Source organism: Leptosomus discolor, chromosome 24 (assembly GCF_034619465.1).
Source record: "Leptosomus discolor isolate bLepDis1 chromosome 24, bLepDis1.hap2, whole genome shotgun sequence".
Lineage (NCBI taxonomy): Eukaryota > Metazoa > Chordata > Aves > Leptosomiformes > Leptosomidae > Leptosomus > Leptosomus discolor.
In genome coordinates this window covers 8,941,225-8,961,240 of record NC_141414.1, presented here as the reverse complement: position 1 = coordinate 8,961,240, position 20,016 = coordinate 8,941,225, and the positions used below count along the sequence as shown (strand labels likewise).

General features: G+C 39.7%; 1 protein-coding gene across 3 annotated transcripts; it reads left to right on the top strand.

Annotated features, from left to right (window-relative positions):
• The first annotated feature begins 203 nt into the window (after positions 1 to 203).
• On the top strand, positions 204 to 19,199 carry SAFB (scaffold attachment factor B). 3 transcript variants are annotated; one of them, XM_086477713.1, is made up of 21 exons: positions 204 to 461; positions 1,780 to 1,867; positions 3,040 to 3,104; positions 3,191 to 3,397; positions 4,697 to 4,759; positions 5,327 to 5,354; positions 6,258 to 6,756; positions 7,189 to 7,238; positions 10,301 to 10,401; positions 11,676 to 11,825; positions 11,922 to 11,998; positions 12,925 to 13,064; positions 13,411 to 13,502; positions 13,916 to 14,022; positions 15,071 to 15,364; positions 15,645 to 15,782; positions 16,325 to 16,367; positions 17,723 to 17,844; positions 18,265 to 18,377; positions 18,504 to 18,555; positions 18,826 to 19,199. In XM_086477713.1, exons 1-21 carry the CDS (start codon positions 273 to 275, stop codon positions 18,953 to 18,955), a joined length of 2,748 nt encoding a protein of 915 aa, XP_086333839.1. In that variant the 5' UTR covers positions 204 to 272; the 3' UTR covers positions 18,956 to 19,199. The 3 variants fall into 3 exon arrangements, with proteins under 3 accessions (XP_086333839.1, XP_086333840.1, XP_086333841.1); XM_086477714.1 differs by having other exon boundaries at positions 3,191 to 3,401; positions 4,701 to 4,759; positions 13,411 to 13,511; ... (1 more) ...; positions 15,648 to 15,782; positions 18,265 to 18,404; XM_086477715.1 differs by lacking the exon at positions 3,191 to 3,397 and having other exon boundaries at positions 3,040 to 3,108; positions 4,701 to 4,759; positions 13,411 to 13,511; ... (1 more) ...; positions 15,648 to 15,782; positions 18,265 to 18,404.
• Positions 19,200 to 20,016: the final 817 nt, after the last annotated feature.

The following is a 20,016-nucleotide window of genomic DNA, read 5'->3' as shown; positions in this document are numbered from 1 at the left end:
CGAGAGCTCGCGAGCCGTCCTTAGACGCGGGCGACGCGGTCTGCGCCTGCGCCAGAGTTGTCATTCAAGTTCTCTTCCAGACCCCGCCTTCCCCCGCCTCCTGGTTGTCGTCGCCCATCACTCCGAGCCTGCGCGTAGCGGGCTTTTCCCCCCTCCCCTCGGCGCGTCTTGGCCTCCCCACCATTTTGTGCTGCGATCGCAAGGCTAGCTGCTTGGTTGTGCCGTATTCTCCCGTGCGCTCGGGCTTGAGGCGGAATATCGAAAGGGCCTTGATGGCGGAGAGTCAGTCAGCGGCCGGGCTGGGGGACTTCACATCCCTTGGTGGGGCCGCGGCTCTTAGTTCAGAACCCGAAACCCGGCGGCTGAGCGAGCTGCGAGTCATCGACCTGCGGGCCGAGCTCAAGCGCCGTAACCTAGACAGCGGCGGCAACAAGAGCGTTCTCATGGAGCGGCTGAGAAAGGTGAGGCGTAAGCCCGGCGGGAGACGGGGCAAGGGAGGTGTCATCCGGGTCCTTTGTCCACGGGCAGAGGGCGCTTGGCGCATGCGCGCTGGGGGTCTAGCCGGGCGTCACGGGCCGCCGTGCGCGGGAGGCCCCGAGGGGAGCGCGAGCTGGGTTCCGGTACTGCCGCGCCGTACCCTCGTGTCCCTCTGCTGCTTCCCAGCGCTGGTCCTGGGGAGATGCGGGGTGTCCTTCAGCACCAGCGTGCCCCTTTCCTCGGACCGCTGTAGAGCCACTGCCCTTGCGGCGACCGCCAGCAGCTCCGCCGCTGCGCTGCTCCTTGCCACCGCCCCGAACTCCCCCGCAGAGACCCGTGCCACCCGCTGGCGCTCCGGCATATGGGTACCCGTGCCGCCGCCCGCGCCTCAACCGTTCCTTTGAGCGCTACTGGGGTTTCCCTCCGCGATGGCTCTGGACTTCCCCTTGTTCCCTGTCCCTGACGTACGCCCGTCCCTCCCCGATTTCCTCTCACGTTCTCCCAGCATATACGCACGTTCCCTTTTCCCGTATCTCGTCTCTTGGTTCCTCTGTATGCGCTTCACCTGACTCCATCCCTCCACCTCACCGGAATGTGCGACTTCCCATGAGGTCAGAACAGCGTAGTCGGTCCTGACCCTTTTATGGGTTCTAGTAGGCCTGCATGTTGGGGAAAAAATACTGTAGGATGTGCCTGAGTTCCTGTAGTGGTCAGTCTCAGGTTTATACGGTTAAAGCGCTTATCTGCTTTAGTAGGCAGCTAAATTGGAAGGGTAAAAGTGAGGGAAAACTTGTTGATTGACATAAAGACAGTTTAATAATTAAAAAAAAAAATGGAAGGGCAAAAAGCCAACAGCGAAGAGGAAAAAGGAAAAAAAAACTCCCAAGAAGAGCAAGTGATGTAAAAGAAAACAGTTGTTCACTGTCAACCAACTGATGCTGAGCCAGTCCCCAAGTAATGGCAGCTCCACCAGCTTCCACCTCCACCAGTTTTATTGCTGAGCGTGACATCCTATGGTATGGAATGTCCCTTTGGCCAGTTGGGGTCAGCTATCCTGGCTGTGTGTCCCTCCCCAGCTCCTTGTGCGCACCCAGCCTGCTCACTGGTGGGGCTTGACACTGTATAAGCTCTGCTTAGCAATAACTAACTCAATCCTGTGTTACCAACACTGTTCTCAGCATAAATCCAAAACATAACCCCATACAAGCTACTGTGAAGAAGTTGAACTCCATCCCATCCAAAACCAGTACAAATGCACACCAACAAACAATGCAATAGATGTCATGCTGCTGTCTCCGATAGGCCATTGAGGATGAAGGAGGAGATCCTGATGAAATTCCTGTGTCCTCAGAACTGACCAACAAGAGAATGCCAAAAAGAACTAGCAAAGGTACAGAGTCTAGACAAATACATTTCCTTTGTTTCCATGTAGTTAGAACTTGCCGAAAGATGTTGATTTCTTCTGTTTCATTAATGAGTTTATTTTTATTTTTTAAGAAGCACTTTTTCTTTCTTCCTTATGGAAAACAGTAAAACTCTGTTGCATGAATGTGTGATAACAAGTTTAAATGATAATATGACACCTAACCATACCTCTGTTAGCAAGTCTTGAAACCTGTAGATGAGACCGTAAGTTGCAGATGTTTCTGTACTTGTGACCCTGAGTGTAGAAGTGTGTCAGGTACAGAGCAAGCAGCTGCAGCATAAGCTCCTGTGGAGAACTCTGCACCCTGGGTACTAATTGTCTTGTCATAACTATATACATTTTCTTTGTTTTGTGGAAGCCCTTGAACCTCCATCATCTTTAGGATACATTTTTAGATGCAAGAAATTACAGTGGGAATAATTAGAAGCGTTGTTGCACAAATGCGTATAACTTCTGTTTGTGTCTTATTACGTTTTATAACTGCGTGTTGTTTTGAAAATAAACTGTTCTGAAATAGCTCATTAGTGATTTAAGTATATTTCGCTTCAAAACCATAAAATATTGTGTGGGTCATGTTATGTGTAGTTTATTTGAATTGCTCGTAGCCAGTTCTTAAAAAGATACTTCCTGAAACATAATTTTAAGCTGCTTACTTTAAGGTAAGAGCGTAAAAAAAGAGAAAGAGCAGTTGTTTTGAATGATGATACAAGTTTGCTGGTGACAGGTGTGCATAAAGACGATCTGTGTGTCCAAGATCTTACAAATGAAGACTAATTCTAAATCTAAACTATTTAAATGGTAAGAGGGAGATTTTTTCTAACAATCATAGGGTGTTTCTTTTAAATGGAACACCTTCCTCAACAGTGTTGTCTTTTTAGGTATTGAAGTGTTGTGGAATGAGAGGACCATAGCTGTTGAAAATTGTAGCTGTGCTACTTCTAGTTCAAGCTCATGCCATTTGTTTGTATCAAGTTGCAAGTCGTCCTCCATTATATCTAGACAGACCTGGACTTCTGAATCAGTGTCTTAATGATTATTTGTTGAAACAAACTCAGTTTTGAATAGATAATTCAGTGAAGAGTAGACGTGTTATGAAATCTAGTACTGTATCTCACTTCATTGATAACTATCTTTAGGAAGAAAACCAGAAGAAGAAGGTGTTGAAGACAACGGACTAGAAGAAAACTCTAGAGATGGTCAGGTAAGTGAAATCATGATTGGTGTTACTAAGAATATGCATCATTTAACCCACAATAAATAACACATCTACTATTTTTCTTTTTGTAGGAGGATATCGAAGCAAGTCTGGATACCTTGCAAGATATTGACATGATGGATATTAGTGTGTTAGATGAAGCCGAAATAGATAATGGCAGTGCTGTAGACTGTGGAGAAGACTATAGTCCTGATAATATTCTCGATTCTTTGTCTGATAATAAAGACAATGTCGAAGCAGAAATGAAAGAACTTCCAGATCAGCTAACAGAAAATGAGGTGAGTGAGTAGAGGTCTTTGTAAATTTTCGGAAGGTATTTAATAAGTATATGGGCACAGTAATACATGGGCACATTATTTCAGTGTGATAGAATATAGGACATGGATGAGATATGGGTTCTATTTCACGTTAACAGCTTTCATGTGCTACTCTTTGTGATAAATGTTCTTGGACCTATCAGCAGCTTGAATTGCTCACAGTAGACAGGTCACAACCTCCTTTACCTTGCAGTAACGTATTTGCTTGCTGTGAAAGAAGCCTGGAATTCAAAGTAATGTATTAGTTTCAGTGTTCCCTCTTTGCATTTATATGTGTTTAAGTGTATATATGCATACACCAAGCCACGTAGAGATTTATATATATGGAGAGAGAGAAATATATTTTCAACTCACAGATAGTCTTTTCTGTGGAAATAATACTCTGGTTTAAAGAACATAGCTTGTCCAGGTTTCACATAGAGATTAATCACGTTCTGACGTTGCCAGGCTTTTGACTTAGTTTTGAGAGCAACTTGCAGTGTCTTTCACAGACAGCACAGTCTGCTGCTACTGAATGAACAGGGTAATCTATATGTTATGTTCACTCCCCAGATCCTTCCTTGGATCTTTTTTTTTTTATTTTAGGCTGTTCACTCCCAAAACTGAAAGTATTATCCTTCTTTGTCGTCTTATGATTTGGGTTTTTTTTTTATTATTTTAGGCCTGTGATGTCTGTCTCAACTTTTTGTCATTTAAGTTCTGAAAACAGAGTCATTACGACAACACGCAGTTAACTTGAAAGGCAGTTTTCTGGCGTTCTGAAATTACAGCTGTTGTGAAGCATCACAATGATGATGAGCTTTGGTTGAGTCTTAGCATCATCTCTTAAGGAAGGAAGATTTTTGGGACGTGTTTTGCCTTCAGAAAAGTAGAAACCTAAGTCAGCTTAATTTCTAACGTATTTTTTCAGTTAGAAACTAAAGAATTAAAAAAGTGGGGAAAATGGAAAAACATGTTATGTACAGTAATCACAGAAATGTGAAATAAATTTCCTCTTTATTTTCAAAGAGTAACTTTGAAATAGACAATGTCATGTTGAAATTAAAATTAAAGGTAACTGGAGAAAGATGTTTAGTCATCAGTAATACTTATATGTTGCTTCTCATTCTTGGGTCACAATCTGAAGTAGCAATCGAGATATCTCAGTGGAAAGTATTTCTCTTATTATTGCTAGAGGATTGAATTACAAAGTAGTATTTCTCTGTAAGCTAATGTTACTTTTTGTAAGAAATGCTATAATTCCTTTTTTTACTCTTCTAGGAAGATTATGATGAAATTGAAAACAATTTAGATGCCTCTTCTTCTGATTTCATTGAAATGAAGGTAAATTGAAAATGTAGCTGTATTTCAGGTTGTTATTATCTATATTCACTCTGTGCTCATACTGCAAAAAAGAAAACTTGACCATAAAATGAAGCTGTAACAATCCAAGACATATGTGATCTTGTTCAGGATACAGTCTGTCAAATGAGAACGCTCTTGTGTTTTTTTCCCTACTTTTCAGTTGGCCAGCAAGACTTCCTCCACTTTTGTGGCAAATAAAAATGGTCTTGTACTGTTGATTTCTTTTTTTTTCTGATGATTATATCAAGTAGTAGCTGGGCTTATTTTTCACTCTGCAGTTGATGTGGTACACAAAGATACCTTATTGGCCTCTCTAACATTCCAGGTTAGATATCGGAATGCAATCAGGGCTGATATTTCAATTTGGCTTTAGTGTACCAGAAAAATTACCTACGTAAAATACTCGGTACAGTGGATGTTAAAAAAAGTGCTGAATGTAGTAGGTGAATTAGTGTAGTTTTCAATCTTAGGATTGGGCGGGAGGCTATTGTTCTGTGTTAGAAACACTTTTTATAAAATCCTCTTTCTGTTTATTTTCTCAAACAGAAAATGGAGAAGCGACACGTGGAGCCAGGTACTGTTAAAGAAAAACATATTCCTGTCTTTTCAGCTAATACTTTTTAAACCATTAACTATTAAAAAAAACAAGGAAACAAACATAATTTGCATTACTTTTGTGATGGACAATCCAGATCATGCAGGGTCATAGAGATTGGAAACCCAATCATATCCCCAGATCTGTGAAGTGATGCTTGTCATCTTTGAAATATTTCCAGTGAAATGAAATGGTTTAAAAACCTGTTAAACTACATAAACGGATTTAGAGAATCACAGTTTAAAAGCGAAAGATTCTACTTGTAAACAGATCTTGTGATATTGCACACACCTTAACTCTGTTACTAAGTAGAGAGCAGTGAAAGCAGTAAAAAGATATTTATTGTAGGGCGTTAAAATGTAAAGATTAGTTACTGGATACAGAAGAAAGAAGAAAGTTTCTTCATGGAAATTTCATACAGATACTTTTCACTTTCTGGACTGCAAACACACTCATGCACCATCAGAAGATGCCCAGTTCTCATGTTGGACTGTCTGCTAAACGAATTTCACAGAAATTTAAAAATTGAACCCTCAGTGCCTTGATACATTCAGTTAAGCATCTCGGACTCTGGAAGCTAACTAGAGAAGAAACAGAGCTGAACGATTTCATGAAGAATATCAAGGATCAGCCAGAAGGTTTTTGTTAAATCTGTGGGGGCGTTTTTCTTCCCTGTTAACATTGTAGGGCTGATTTGGTAGCTTGTCAGACAGCGGTTAGCATAGTACTTTTAACACTGTGTACACTAGGGTTTTCCAATCTCTGTGTAGCTTAGAAGTTCTCTTGGTGTTAGTGTGGCAGCCATGCCAGTTCCACATTTGTGATTGCTGTATTTCCCTGGTGATTAAATCTTGTGCCATTCTATTCCTGTTAAATCCGTAGAAAATGAGAAAATACTCGACATTTTGGGGGAAACTTGTAAATCTGAACTACTTAACGAAGAAACTTCCGAAGTGGAGCGGCCACATGCACAGGAAGCAAGTAACGTGGTGCCAGGCAAGAGGCTAGCAGAGGAAGAGGACGCTCTTGCTGCCGCTCAGTTGGAGGAAGATGCTTTAGATTTGGACAGCAAATCGGCACAAGCTATGGCAAGGAAGGAAGCAAAGCGTTTAGTTGTAGCAAAAGGGGAGACAAGTGAACAGACAATAGAGGAAGAGAAACCGGACTCTGAATCTTTAGTAGTAGAGACCCTAAGCGATCAGAGTAGCAAACGCTCCCAAGGCCTGGAAGCCTCTAGTGGGGAAACAGCGGAAAAAGGCACAGGTCCCGAAGCCAAAGATAGCAAAGAAGATGCCAAGAAAACAGAAGAGAAAGCTAATTCTGAGGAATCCCCTGCTACTAAAGAGTCCTCAACCAGTGAGGGCGGTGATCAGAAAAAGAGGTTTGTTTTTTCTCCGTTATAGACCAGATGCTATCTTTTTTTCATTGGTCGTTAAGTGATGCGAGTAAGCTGTTTCCTTCAATTGGCCACCGAGACTGATGAAATTGTAGCCTATTCCTAAAGAGTCTGTTTTATTTCTCTATGTGCAGATATATTTTTTTTTTTAGACACAGAGGGTTTGATTTCTTTCCTTCCTCAACCTTCATAGGTTGTTTTCTTAAATTACTCTTATTTCTAAATGTCTTCCTAATACAAGGCTGTTTAAGAATCTGACTTCATTATTTCTTGTCAGATTTCTTAAATCAAGTATACAAAGGTGTGTTTTCTTTTGCAACATATTTTTCTGGTAGGTATTTCATTTTTAGCTTTTTTCATAATTTATGTTTAGTCACTTTTCTTTCTGACTTGAATAATGTGGTGTTTTGTCTTTAGCCCTGTTGAGGAGGACAGAGATTCAAAGATAATCTCAAAGGATGAGAAAGGTATGTTTCCTTTCAAACTTAGAACTTTAATGATTGCTTGGAGAAACTGTTTTTGTATTGAATGGGATATTCAGTGGAAAAGCATTGGAATCTGTGCAGTTGTAAATAACATAAATTACTCACCTCTTTCTGGTTTTGTTGGGTTTTTTTTTTAAGTCTATTTATGCCAAAAAACCCTCTCTTCCTTTTATGCATTTTCTAAGGAAATCTGTCGCACCCTTTTGTTTGTATCTTGATCTTCAAAGGTAGACGTTAATAAGTGGCAAATAATGTCCTTCATGGCACTGAAGATGATTACTAACAGCTGCTAGTCAGTCAAGAGCCTTTCACAATTTTGTTTGCTTTACTACACACTTGTGATTCTTCATACTGTCTTCTGTTTTGCTGAAATAATTTGGAATCTAGTGTTCACGAATTTAAACACCACAGAAACTTACAGGTTAATGTTGTCTTCAGATGAGATTGACGTTAAATTTTTGTTCACACAGATCCTGTTTACGGTGCAAATATGCATCATAAGCAAGATGAAAATTTCTTGACCAACAGGTGCCTGCTCCTTCTTTTCATCATTCTTCCTTTTAATACATCAGGCTGCTGAGTCTGCAGCTTACCCCACCTCTCTCTTCTCTCCTATCTGACCAGGGCAGAAAATCTAGAACTGACTGTCAACATCATTCTTACATACTGCAGCAGGTAGTTCAGCACTGTAAGTGTAGAAGTTTCAGCAATTCCTGTATTAGAAAAGAAACCCATTATGAGATCTGTCTACTGGCTGGACAGGAAGAATTTTGTTGGTTTTAACTGGGTTTTACAACACAGACTGAACTCATTGTCAGCTGCCTTTTCCAAGATCTGGGGTTATACATGTCTGTGCAAGCTACTGGACCTCACAGTCAGCTCCATTAGGATCTGTTTACTTCTTGCTTACAATCTGTAATCTTGTGTTCTCTTATTTCAGAATATTGAAAGGAGTATTTTGTGCGTGCTGTCATTTACCCAAGGACCTGAGAGTATTTTTTTGTGGACTTGGAAAACTATTGAAGTTTGCATTCAAAATAGCCTTCAGGAACTTGGGTGTCTGATAACAACCTTGCCTTTGCATACCTTCCTGCAAAAGATGTGCTGTGTCCCATAACATTTGTTTAAATCGTTTTCTGCCTTAGTAAATAGCACTGGGGAGAGGTAGCTACTTGATTATTTAGCGCTCTGTGCATGCAGAGCAAAGCAGTTGAGCCGGAAGAAAGGTACAGAACTATATACAAGTCAGTTCTGGCTCATACATTGCTATTTCCACACCTGTGTGAAAGATGTGGAAATTTATTTAGGACAAGGAGTTTTCCATGTTCCATGTATGCATTATGAGAGCTGTATTAATACGAATGTAGAAAAATAAAGTTATGAGTTCCTAAATCTGGTGGACTTGGCAGTCAGTTTACCCATATCTGAAAGATGCCTCCAGAGTTGGGAGCTGGCTCCTAATAACTGCATTGTTCTAGTTTTTAAGTTAAGAGAAGATTTTATAGTCCCAGTCTTTCTTTGTCTTGGAAGTGCAGTACCATTGCAGGAGCATCTCTTTAAGTCTTATGGGAGGGCGAAAACTGGAGATGTTAAGACTGATCAAAGCTTATTCAAAAAGTAGTTTAAATAATCTAAAAAATTGTTCATAAAATAGAAGAAAGAAGAAAGTGCTCATTTTTCTCTTTTTCCAGGATGCCGGTGCCAGTGTAACTGCGGGTGGCTGTTTTAAGATTCTAGAGGAAGCATGGGGAGTAAAAGCATCAAAGCCTATGGCTCAGCTTTTTGAAACACCAAGACAATGTATCTCCCTTGTGTTTGTACGCATGACACACCTTTGTCCATGCAGTTCTTGAGACTAGAAAATGACAGATGTAGACTTAGTCTCTTTTATAGGAAAGACCTCTTTTATTTTTTTAAAGAGATTAGCACAAATGATTGCGTGCTTTCCTAGGGAGCTTGTATAAACATTAACAATGTTCTCAGTGCTAAGCTCAGGTTTGAGATGATGATCAAGATTAGCAGGAAGTAAGAGATGGAAAGACACCTGAATAAACTAGCATTTTAGAAAAGTTCTGAAAGAAATGTCTCCCCTCCATGAAAGCAGTTCTGAGAAATTCCATATATCACAAAAAAAAAAAAAAAAGATGGTTTGGAAGCAGGTGGCTGGACTGAAACCTGCTTCACTCCATTCATTGAAGCCTTGGAACCGAGCACTACCAAGACTGATAAAAGGAGAGTGAAGACAATGTCAAAGGAGACTGGAAACAGCATCCCTGCATAAGTGCTTCATGCTGAAATGCAAATGCTAAAACTTGGGAGTTCAGCTTGAACACTTTTTAATCAGTAGATGTTGGCGTTTTATGTACTTCACAAGTACATAAGCATTTATAAAATTATCTTTCCAGCTTAGATGCCAAATTTGACACGTGTTCTGTAGTTCTTGCATAGTTAATGAAAGCCAGGTCTTTTCTGACTCCTGTAACTGAAGTCACAGGCTTCATACCCAAACTGGAATCTGTGTGGGCAGAAATAGGAGAGACATTTTCTTGCTTGCTTTATGGTGAATATCTTCACTTGAGAGGTACAGTTAATCTGTATCACATCATCATTCCTTTGGAGTCGAGGAGATCAGGAGGGCAAGGCATGAACCTACACGGATACTAAGAGAGTTCCTGCAACTCTTTACCAGGTCTTCTGTCTTCCCATAAGTGCAGAGTTTCTAGGATCTATCCAGGCACATTCTGAATATCCACAGTTACTTCAGGGATGCCGTGGTCCAGTTTCTTTCTCGAAGAATGACGTAACATGCTTCTGTTGGCATGTGTCAAAAGTTGTAGTTCCATTTTCAAAGTTTTTGGACTTGTCATACTACTTGCCTTCAGGAAAGTGAATCATGGGGGGAGAATGTTATGCATTGTATTTCATTTGTTCTATGATTTAAAAAAATAAAAGATTTGTGGAACTGCTCCTTTTAAATTCAGAAGCAGTTGTTGAAATAATTAGGATTTGGGGTATGTTTTGGTTTTGTTTGTCTTCCTAATTAGGTCGCACTGCTAGCAATTCTGGTAGAAACTTTTGGGTGAGTGGACTGGCTTCCACTACCAGAGCTACAGATTTGAAGAATCTGTTTAGCAGATACGGGAAGGTAAGTGGTTTTTTGTTTTGGTCTGATTTTGTTGTGGGGTTTTTTCACTTGAAACTGTCTTAATAAGACTTCTTAAGCTCCTGTCACTACAAATACCAGTGAAAGGAATCAAATTATCAAAAATATTGTGGGATATCAAGGAAGAAAATTGCTGAAGTACTCACTGAATGACTGCCTTTTTATTCTGTCACTGACTTCCAAACAAATATAGAATTTACGGTCCTTTATTTGAAACAGTCAATGATTGCTTACGTATACTTCTGTCTCCTGTGCTGTAGTATAGTATCTTCACCCACTGGAAGTAAGTACAAAAATGGATTAAGTGTAGCACAGCTTCAAGTTTGTCTGAAAGTCATGAGACTAGTAAAACCTTTTTAATGTTCCTCATAAAAGTAAAAATGCAATAATTTCCTTCCATTTATTTGTTCAGAATTGTACCTGGAAGATTCATAGAGGTGTACCACAAAATTCTAAATGTAATTAAAAACAATGTGACAGCCAACCTCGTGTTTGTCTCTGCTTAGATGCCATGGTAATGCTTAGTCTCTTAAAGAAAATTACTGATATTTTCCTTGGAGTATTAGCAGAGGCAAAGCTTCCTAGAAGTAGATTTAAATCTGCAATAAATCAAATGCTCAAAAGTATGTTTTGTATTCAGTTGTACTTTAAAATATGACACCTCTGTGAAATATGATTGATTTCTGTAAAACAAAGGGAGCTGTATTGAATATATGAGTGTAAGTAAGCACCAGTTATGAAAACAGATGTTTTAATGCGGGCTTTCTCAAGTTAGACTTTTTGAGGAAACTTCCTGTTTCTTAAACAAGATTGTAGATAACATTGTGGGTTATGCCTCTTAGCAGTGACATGAAAACACTTTTTTGAGAGGAGATGGTATTTTGGTACTTAGCAGTTAAGCTAGCATTAGCATGTGGGTGGAAATTGGCTTACAAATTTTTCTAATTTTTATTAGGTTTTTACTCTGTTATACTTCAGCAAAATGTTGTTGTTGATGGAAAGTTAGCCTTTTTTTCTTTAAATGGGCTTTCTTCAGAACAGAATTCACTCTGGCTCCCATCTATTGGTTCAGATTTTGCAGCATTGCATTGGCAACAGAAGCATGATTGGCTATGAACAATGCTCATTTTGTGTTTGTAGAAGTTTCCTGAATGATGATGGACAGGAATAAAACAGTAGAAATGGAGCTTGTAGTTCTTGCTGTTAAATGATGGGCATTTGCTACAGTGAGTGCAATACCCCTTTATTTTGGAAAGGTGGTAGGTGCAAAAGTGGTCACCAATGCTCGCAGTCCTGGTGCTCGCTGTTACGGCTTTGTTACGATGTCTACAGCGGAGGAAGCCACAAAGTGTATTACTCACCTCCACAAAACCGAGTTACATGGGAAAATAATTTCTGTAGAAAAAGTAAGTACCGATCCCCAAAGATAATCCCATTACCATCAGATTGTACAAATGATCAAGACCACATTCTCAGCTGATGATGTGCAAAATAATTTTCAGGCAAAAAATGAACCTGCTGGGAAGAAGCAAAGTGAAAAAAAGGAGAATGAAGCAAAGAAAGAAACAGTCAGTGAAAGGTACTGTTCTAAAAATTCTCTGTCCAAAGGTGTTTTGCTGTTCCTCGGTCTATGTTAATTTTGTCAGGAAGAACAGAGTTACAGTAAGAATTTCTGTGGCAAACGTTCAAAAAGAGCGAGAGATGCATTTTTCCAACTTTGACCTCAAGTTAAACTTTGATGTTCAGTACCTAACTTAACACATTTCTGTTACGTGCTTGAAGGTAAGCATTGGCAAGTTGTGTTTTCAAGCATATCTTCATTTAGCTATATTTGGTTTTTAGTAAAGATTGTGGTGCTTTCATTTAATAAAATCTGTAGGAAGGGCCATTTTGAGAATTTTGATCAGTATGTTGCTGTTTCTTGGTTTTGTTTTGTTTTTTTTCCATTGGAATAGGGCTTTCTCAGGTGGTTGTGGTCTCAAACAGTTAAAAGATCAGTTGTCCAAGATCCTGTTTTCAGACACGTTTGTCTTCAGCGCTATGCTTTTTATATCTAGCATTACTGAGAGTAGCTGAAAAAGACACTGAGTGAATAAGACACTACGTCCTTTGCTGTAATTATCTTCTTGAGGCGTAACTGCTATTAAATGCTATTTGCTGAGAAGTGTTTGCCTTTATTTCACCTAGTTGCCTGACAAAAATGGTTCTTCATAATTGTCATGTTGTATAAGAAACTTTGGGCATTAAGCACATGGTGGTGTGAATTTTTCCTTTTGCCTCCAGTTGAGACATCTGAATCATAGCCGTGTTTTTATGACAACTGCACAGTATGGTCTGATTGTTGTATTTTATGGTGTAGGAAGTTGTAGAAGGAAGTCTTTAGAAATCTTAATTATGACCGTCTTATCACATCAAAATTTTACTTTGTTACTGTTTGCTAGCATTCTCCTTTAATTTTTTCTGTTACTCTGTATTAGTTTAAACTATATCAATATCTTTTTATAGACCTGGCAGTGTTAAAAGGGATGAGAAATCTGACCAAAAAGATGATCCTAAAAAGACAGAAGACAAAGATGAAAAGGAGAAAAAAGATAAAGATGAACTGAAGTCTGGTTCATCGGATCAACCTAAAACTATTAAGTCAGGTAACTTGGCTATTCTCTTTTTCCTAGAGTAAAAGATATGGTGAAGTATGAATAATTAATGTAGGTAGTTCTTTTCAAACAACTACCAATGATCTAGAATTATTTCAGGTTCTTAGTTGGAAATCCAGAAGGTATAAAGAGGCAGGAGGGAGGGTGTTTGACATTGTGTCATCCTTAACAGAAGCACCTGGAATAGCTGTAGTGAAAAAATAATTTTTGAAAAGAGGGTTAAATGCCCATTTTCACATTTTAGAGAACATAACTTCTGGCATAGCAATGACCAGTATAGGTTATGTAGTTTGATTGTGTTTTCCATCTCTTTCTCCTCAACCTCTGCTTTATTTAGGAAGTAAAGGAACAGAGAGAACAGTAGTAATGGATAAATCCAAAGGAGAACCTGTTATCAGTGTGAAAACATCAACTGCATCAAAAGACAGAGTAAGTAAGGTTTCTGCATGGGAAACATGACGTGTCGGTTTTCCTTAGAAACAAATACTGAATCCTGCCAAGCTACGTGTAACCCACGCTTGTCTTACCGCTTTGTCCAATTAGAGTTTCTGTAATGTGGATTTAGATCTTGATTAGTAAAGTACCTTTCATACAGCTGATACCATATTCAGCAATGAAATCCTGCCAAACAAATGTGGGAAGGTAAGTATTACTGTGTTAATATATGGTGTGTCTGTAATGATAAAAAAAAAGAACATTTTTCTTCTTTTAGAAAGAAATGTGAGGACCAAGTTTTGAGACGTGACATGTATGAATGAAAAGAGCTTAGAGTATTGATTGTGATAGTTGTCCTTTTTATAAATATACTCCATTAAGTTTCTTTATTTCAATACTATATACAGAGTGTTAAGAGCCAGGACCGCAAATCAGAGAGCAGAGAGAGACAAGGCATTGTGCCATTTGACAAAATTAAAGCACAGCGAAAAATGAGGGAAGCAGAGCAGCGCCGGTAAGAGCAACAGTGAAATTGATTGATTTTTTTTTTTTTTTTTTTTTTTTTTTTTTTTTCTGGAATGAATGTAGTTTTCTTTTGATTAAAATGACTGAGGGGTTTAATTTGGTTTACACTTGTGGTTTGTTACATGTTTGTGGATCACTTATCTATTGAATTGGGAAAGCTCCAATTATTGACTCTGCTAATACTAAGCTTGAAATCGTGTTTGGGAAGAAAAATTGCAGTTTGTTTTTTGTTCTCGTCCCATTTTGTAGACTTTTGTGCTTTAGATTGATTTTAATTATCCTGTTCTCTTAGCTGAGCATGCATTACAGTAGAGGTGAAATGATAATTCTAAACTTCCCACACTCAAATATAGAGGGGGAAAGACTAGGAGAAAAGTTGTCTTTGAGTCTCAGAGTAGGACCTTGTCTTTCTTGTCATAGCATTCAAAGTCTCCGTGGTGTTTGAAATAAAACAAAACAAATATTTTTGTATTTAAGTACATTGTGTCTATAGGGAGATTTTCCAGCAACCCTTCAAAGTTTCCACATTATATCATCTTAGTCAAGAATCTAATTCGGGTATATAATTACTACTGATGGAGTTTTATTTTTGTTTTCAAGATGTTTAGTACAGGATAAAGGTGGTAATGGCTGTCCTTCAAATTCCTTGCTAAAACTGTCCTGAATTCCCCATTTTCCACATATTACAAAACTTGTATTACTTACCTAAATGCTTTCATCATTGTTACTGGAGAGGAAAAAGTTTCTCTCACAGGTAGATTTCTGAGCCTTAGTGGAGTCATATTATCCAGCATACCGTTCTGGCTTCTTCAGAGTTGGATATTTTAATTAATTCATGTATATCCTGAGTGTCTTCCCTCCGTGCCCTCCCTCCCACCACCCACCCAGGTATAATTTCAGGGAGCTGACACAAGTTTGCAGTCGCTGTGGTTTTAATTTTTGATATTTCTTTTTCTTTTTTTTTTTTTTTTTTTCCTTTTAACTTCCTTTATTTGTTGAAGTGTTAGATCTGTTACCTTTTGTTTCTGTTAAAATAGCACACGTGAGCGTCGGGAGAGACAGCAGCACCTGCAGACTATCCGGGAACGAGAAGAAAGGGAGAGGCTTGAGATTGCTCGTGAGAGACTGGAAATTGAAAGGCAGCGTCTTGAACGAGAACGGATGGAAAGAGAAAGGCTGGAAAGAGAACGAATGCACATAGAGCACGAAAGGAGAAGAGAACAAGATCGCATTCAGCGAGAAAGAGAAGAGCTGCGACGCCAGCATGAGCAACTGCGCTACGAACAAGAACGTCGGTCTGCAATGAGAAGACCATATGATATAGATGGCAGGTAAAGCCAGCAAATACAAATGCTGCAAGTGGAAAACGTTGCTGCTGGGTTGTGTCTCATCAGCCTGTGCTGTAAAAAGCTATCCATAAGCCCTCAGCTTCCATTCATCAGCAGTTGTTGATTGCATGGGGATGATCATGTTTAAATGCCCCAGTCAAACTATCCTTTCTGAGGTTTTTCAGCGCTCTTTTGAACTTAATTACCCTTTCTCTGGTTTGGAAGGAGGGAACAATATCAAAAGTTGTTATCATGACTAAAATGGGTACTTTCTTTCTTTCAGGAGAGATGATCCGTACTGGCCAGAGGCAAAACGAATGGCAATGAATGATAGGTACCATTCAGATTTCAGTCGCCAGGATCGCTTCCATGACTTTGATCACAGGGATCGTGGCCGTTATCAAGACCATTCAATAGACAGGTTGGTGTCTTACCTCCCTCCACTGTGTTGCCTGAAATCAAAGGACAAAAATGTATTTAATGTCACATTTTGCTGCCTTTAGTGTGTGTGTGTGGCTTGCATTTTATTTTTTAAGTGTGGCTTGGTGGCCGTGGACTTTTTCTTAATACAACCATGAAGAGATCAGTACTGTGCCGTGACCCTGGACACGTACTTCAGTAGCTTTTATCTTGTGCCATAAACCTTCTGGCAGGCTTGTTCGGTGTGTTCTGCTTGTAATACTGTTTCACACATTTGTAGGATTCTAAAAAATTTCTAAATAATATTGTAGGCACCTAGCAGCTTAACGAGAATATTCTGGTTTGTAGCTTAGGACTAACTGGGTTTTCCAGGAATCCAAAATGTGTCATAGTTTCCATATGTTGCAGGTGTTTGTGCCTTTTGTAGATAATGTTGGCACTACAGGGAAGCAGGATTTTTCATCTGTGTTGTTATATAGATGGATTTTTATAGACTGCTTTATATTTTATTACCATGATCTGATTTTAATTGTCTGTTTGTAGGAGAGATGGATCAAGGACAATGATGGGAGATCGGGATGGACAAGTGAGTTGCTTTATAAAGCTACAGTAACCTCTTAACTTCTTACAACCTGGTTTTCTATAGTGTGTCAGATTAAATTTCAGTAGTTAATAATTAAATGATATCTCCCAAAATATGTATCGATAACCAGATTGTCTTGTTTTCTTTAACAAGATGACCTTTCAAAGACTTGTTTATTATAAAAGTTACAGTTACTCTGATACAAATCAATCATAACAGTGAATTGTGTCAAAAAGGTGTAGAGTATTCCAAAAGATTGTGTAGAAAGGGCAAAAGTACAAAGTACACATAAAGTTCGCTCTGAGGTTGCGTGGAAATAACAGCAAAACTAGTGGACAAGTTTGCATGTTTTTGAGGGCTGGGGAAAGGACCTTCAAGGCATATTCAAGGAGTGAGAGATTAATGTTGTGGAGTCAGGGAATTCTCAAGTGCCCTTTACTGATTGCTAAGCAGTGAGATTCAGGGGCCCTGATAGGCTGGAGAGTTGGGCAGAGGAGAATATCATTAAGTTCAACAGTGGGAAATGCAAAGTCCTGCTCCTGGGGCAGAATAACGCCGCAGTACAGGGTTAGGACCAACCAGATGAAAGCAGTTTTGCAGAGAAGGACCTTAGAGTTGTGGTGGACAACAAGCTGACCATGAGTCAGCATTGCACCCTCCTGGCAAAGAAGGTCGGTAGCATCCTGGGCAGCGTTAGGAAGAGTGTTGCCAGAAGGTCAAGGGGGGTGATCCTTCATCTTTACTCGGCACCCATCTGGCACACTGTGTCCAGTCCTGGGCTCCCCAGTACAAGATAAGAGCTTTCTGGAGTAAGTGTCCAGGGCCACAAAGGTGAGTAATGGCCTGGAACATCTTTTGTATGAGGAGAAGCTGAGAGAGGTGGGACGATTGAGCCTGGAGAAGAGAAGGCTCACAGGTTCTCTTACCAATATGCATTAATACCTCATGGGAGGGAGGGTATAGAGAACATGGAGCCAGGCTTTACTGAGTAGTGCCCAGTGACTGGGCAATGAGCCCAAACTGAAACCCATGAAAATTCCATCTGAAGACAAAACAAATCAGGGTTTTTTAAAACTTTTTTTTTTTTTCTTTTTTAACTGTCAAGGTGGTTAAACACTGGAACAGGTTGCATGGGGAAGTTGTAAAGTCTCCAGCTCTGAAGATACTTAACTCCTGATGGGAAACTGTTCTGGACAGCTTGCCCTGGCTGACCCTGCTTGAGTAGGGGGGGTTGGACTATATGATCTCAGGAGGTCCCTTCCATCCTAAACGATTCTGGGATTGAGTAATTACAGCTGAGCAACTTTAAACAGAGAGTCTTTTTTTGGGCAGTCCTGTAAGTGTTCTTTGCCTTTTAGCATTATCCAGATGAGCGCCATGGAGGACCAGACCGTCATTCACGAGACTCTCGGGAAAGTTGGGGTAGCTATGGATCTGACAGAAGAATGAGTGAAAGTAGAGGGATACCCCCACCATCACGGTTAGTACACTTAACTGAACATATTTTTTCTTGTGCATCTGAGGAGTATTTCCATATGTGAAAGTGGGATGCAGTTTTTGGAAGTACAGTTGTGTTTCTTCAACTTTCACCTGAGTCTGTTCTCTGTTGGATGGATTGCAAATGAGTAGATCCTTCAGCTTGCCACGTGCATTAAAACATGCATCTTGGCATGATTTTTTTTTTTTATAACTTCACATCTGAAAGTCTTCATGTTTTCAATTAATTCTTCCTAACGTTACTCTCAAAGCTTGATATTTTCAGGGTAGTGGTTCTTCCTCTGTTTGTAGTTGTTGGAAGCACCATCCTGTCAGCCCTTTGAAAGGAAAGCAAATTAATAGTTGTTCTACTTGAATCTATTTTGCATGCTCTGGCTAATGTGAGAATTGCATACTTTGGCAGGGATGGACGTGACTGGGGAGATCACAGTCGAAAGTTCGAAGGACATCAAGATCGTTCATGGCAGAGCAGTGTGGATGGAGGAATGATAGGACGGGATCATGAGAGATGGCAAGGTACGCTTCTTGCACAACAGCTCATGAGTTGGGCTGCGTGAAGCAGAAAATACAGGCGTTGTTATCCTTGCAGATGAAGTAGAACTATTAGTGTGGATATAAAGGAAGCGTTTGAACTTTTTTTAGGTGGAGGTCGAGGCAGACCTGGCCATGTGATGCATCGTGGAGGCATGTCAGGGTAAGAACTTTAAAAAGAGCAAAGTGTTTGTTTCCCTTTTAAGGGGCATCTCTTCTATTTAAATTGGCTAAAGAAACATTTTATGGGAGCATCAGTTATCTGATTTGTTACTTGAATGTCAAGGAATAATAAAGTATTCCCATGATTTTTATGTAGTGCATATTACTGAAGAGAGAAGAATCACGCAAAAAGTTTTAAAAGAACACCCATTATATCAGCCTGACTACCAGAGTAACAAGAGAAAATTAAAATGTCTGAATCGCTTTCTAGGCGTGGAGGTTTCATGCAAGGTGGCAACCAAAGTCAGATGATGCATGGAGGAGGAATGCAAGGAGAAGGATTTGCTGGCCAGGAGAGAGCAAACAGACCTAATGATCCTCGTTTCAACCGTCGCTACTGAATGTGTTTTAAATTTTGATGCAAGGTGGCAACCGAAATGTTGCTGAAAATGTTACCCAGGGTTACCATTTATTGTAACTTATGGGCTACTGTAAGTGTAATTTTTTTTTTTAAGCTGCTGCCATATTATGTCACTCAATCCAATGTGAATTCATCTGTTTTGTAATGTGTTGTTCATATCCCATTCAAAATGTTTGTTAATGAAGCATTCCATTTTCCATTAATAAAAGCCAGTTTACAGTTAATTGCTTTGTTTCAGCAGTCCCTGGAAAACTTAATTTATTCAGCTATATGTTAAACCATGTAACTTTCTTTCAAAGATGAGTCAAAATGCCTTACAGATGTCCCTTGGCACTTCCAGTAGCACACAGCTCCCAGAAAAATACTGACATACTGTGTTTCTTCAGATGTGTCAAAATTAACTAGCATACCACCAGAATGAGAGAATGCTAGTAGATTGCAGTTGTCGAAGTCTGAGCACCCTCTCGCTGCAAAATTGACGTAGGATCCTGTAGGACAAGTGGTGCAGAATTTTTTTTCATCTTGTCTCATGTTGGTAGGTACTGTGCATCATAATACTACTCGCTCTCTGAAAAAGGCTACATACTGAGTTACCAGCACAGCACAGACGTACTTGCAAAAGCAATGACTTTCCAAGTGCAAATCGGAATAATTTTTGTTTAGCTTATGTTAGATCAGGGTACTCCAAAGCTCCACCAGTTTCAGGCCAGTGATTTTACCTAGCAATCCAAAATTTCCTTGAAGTAGATTAGAGACAGCCATTGGCTGTGCTTTGGCATCATTTTAAGAATGTGTTGAGAACATGATCAATAGTGGTGCAAATGATCTGTCACTTTGTCATACCCAAATTACAATTTGCGCAGTTATCTCTGGAGCAGCATTGCCTCAGCATTACCAACCAAAGATGGCTTTTGTGATGCCAATAGGAAAAAAATCCTGTTACTTTCACTAGTAGGGTCACTGGGTTTTTTCCATCTTCACAGATGCCTTTTTTCTCAGTTGCCTGAAGCTTTCTTTTTTTTCATTCGTTTCCTACAGTCT

Excerpts from the sequence above, each read along its gene's own strand:
- SAFB (XM_086477714.1), top strand. The coding sequence starts at position 273 with ATGGCGGAGAGTCAGTCAGCGGCCGGGCTGGGGGACTTCACATCCCTT. Across the intron at positions 1,868-3,039 it reads GCCAAAAAGAACTAGCAAAG|GAAGAAAACCAGAAGAAGAA; the intron begins GTACAGAGTCTA and ends AACTATCTTTAG. Across the intron at positions 13,065-13,410 it reads ACCTAAAACTATTAAGTCAG|GAAGTAAAGGAACAGAGAGA; the intron begins GTAACTTGGCTA and ends TGCTTTATTTAG.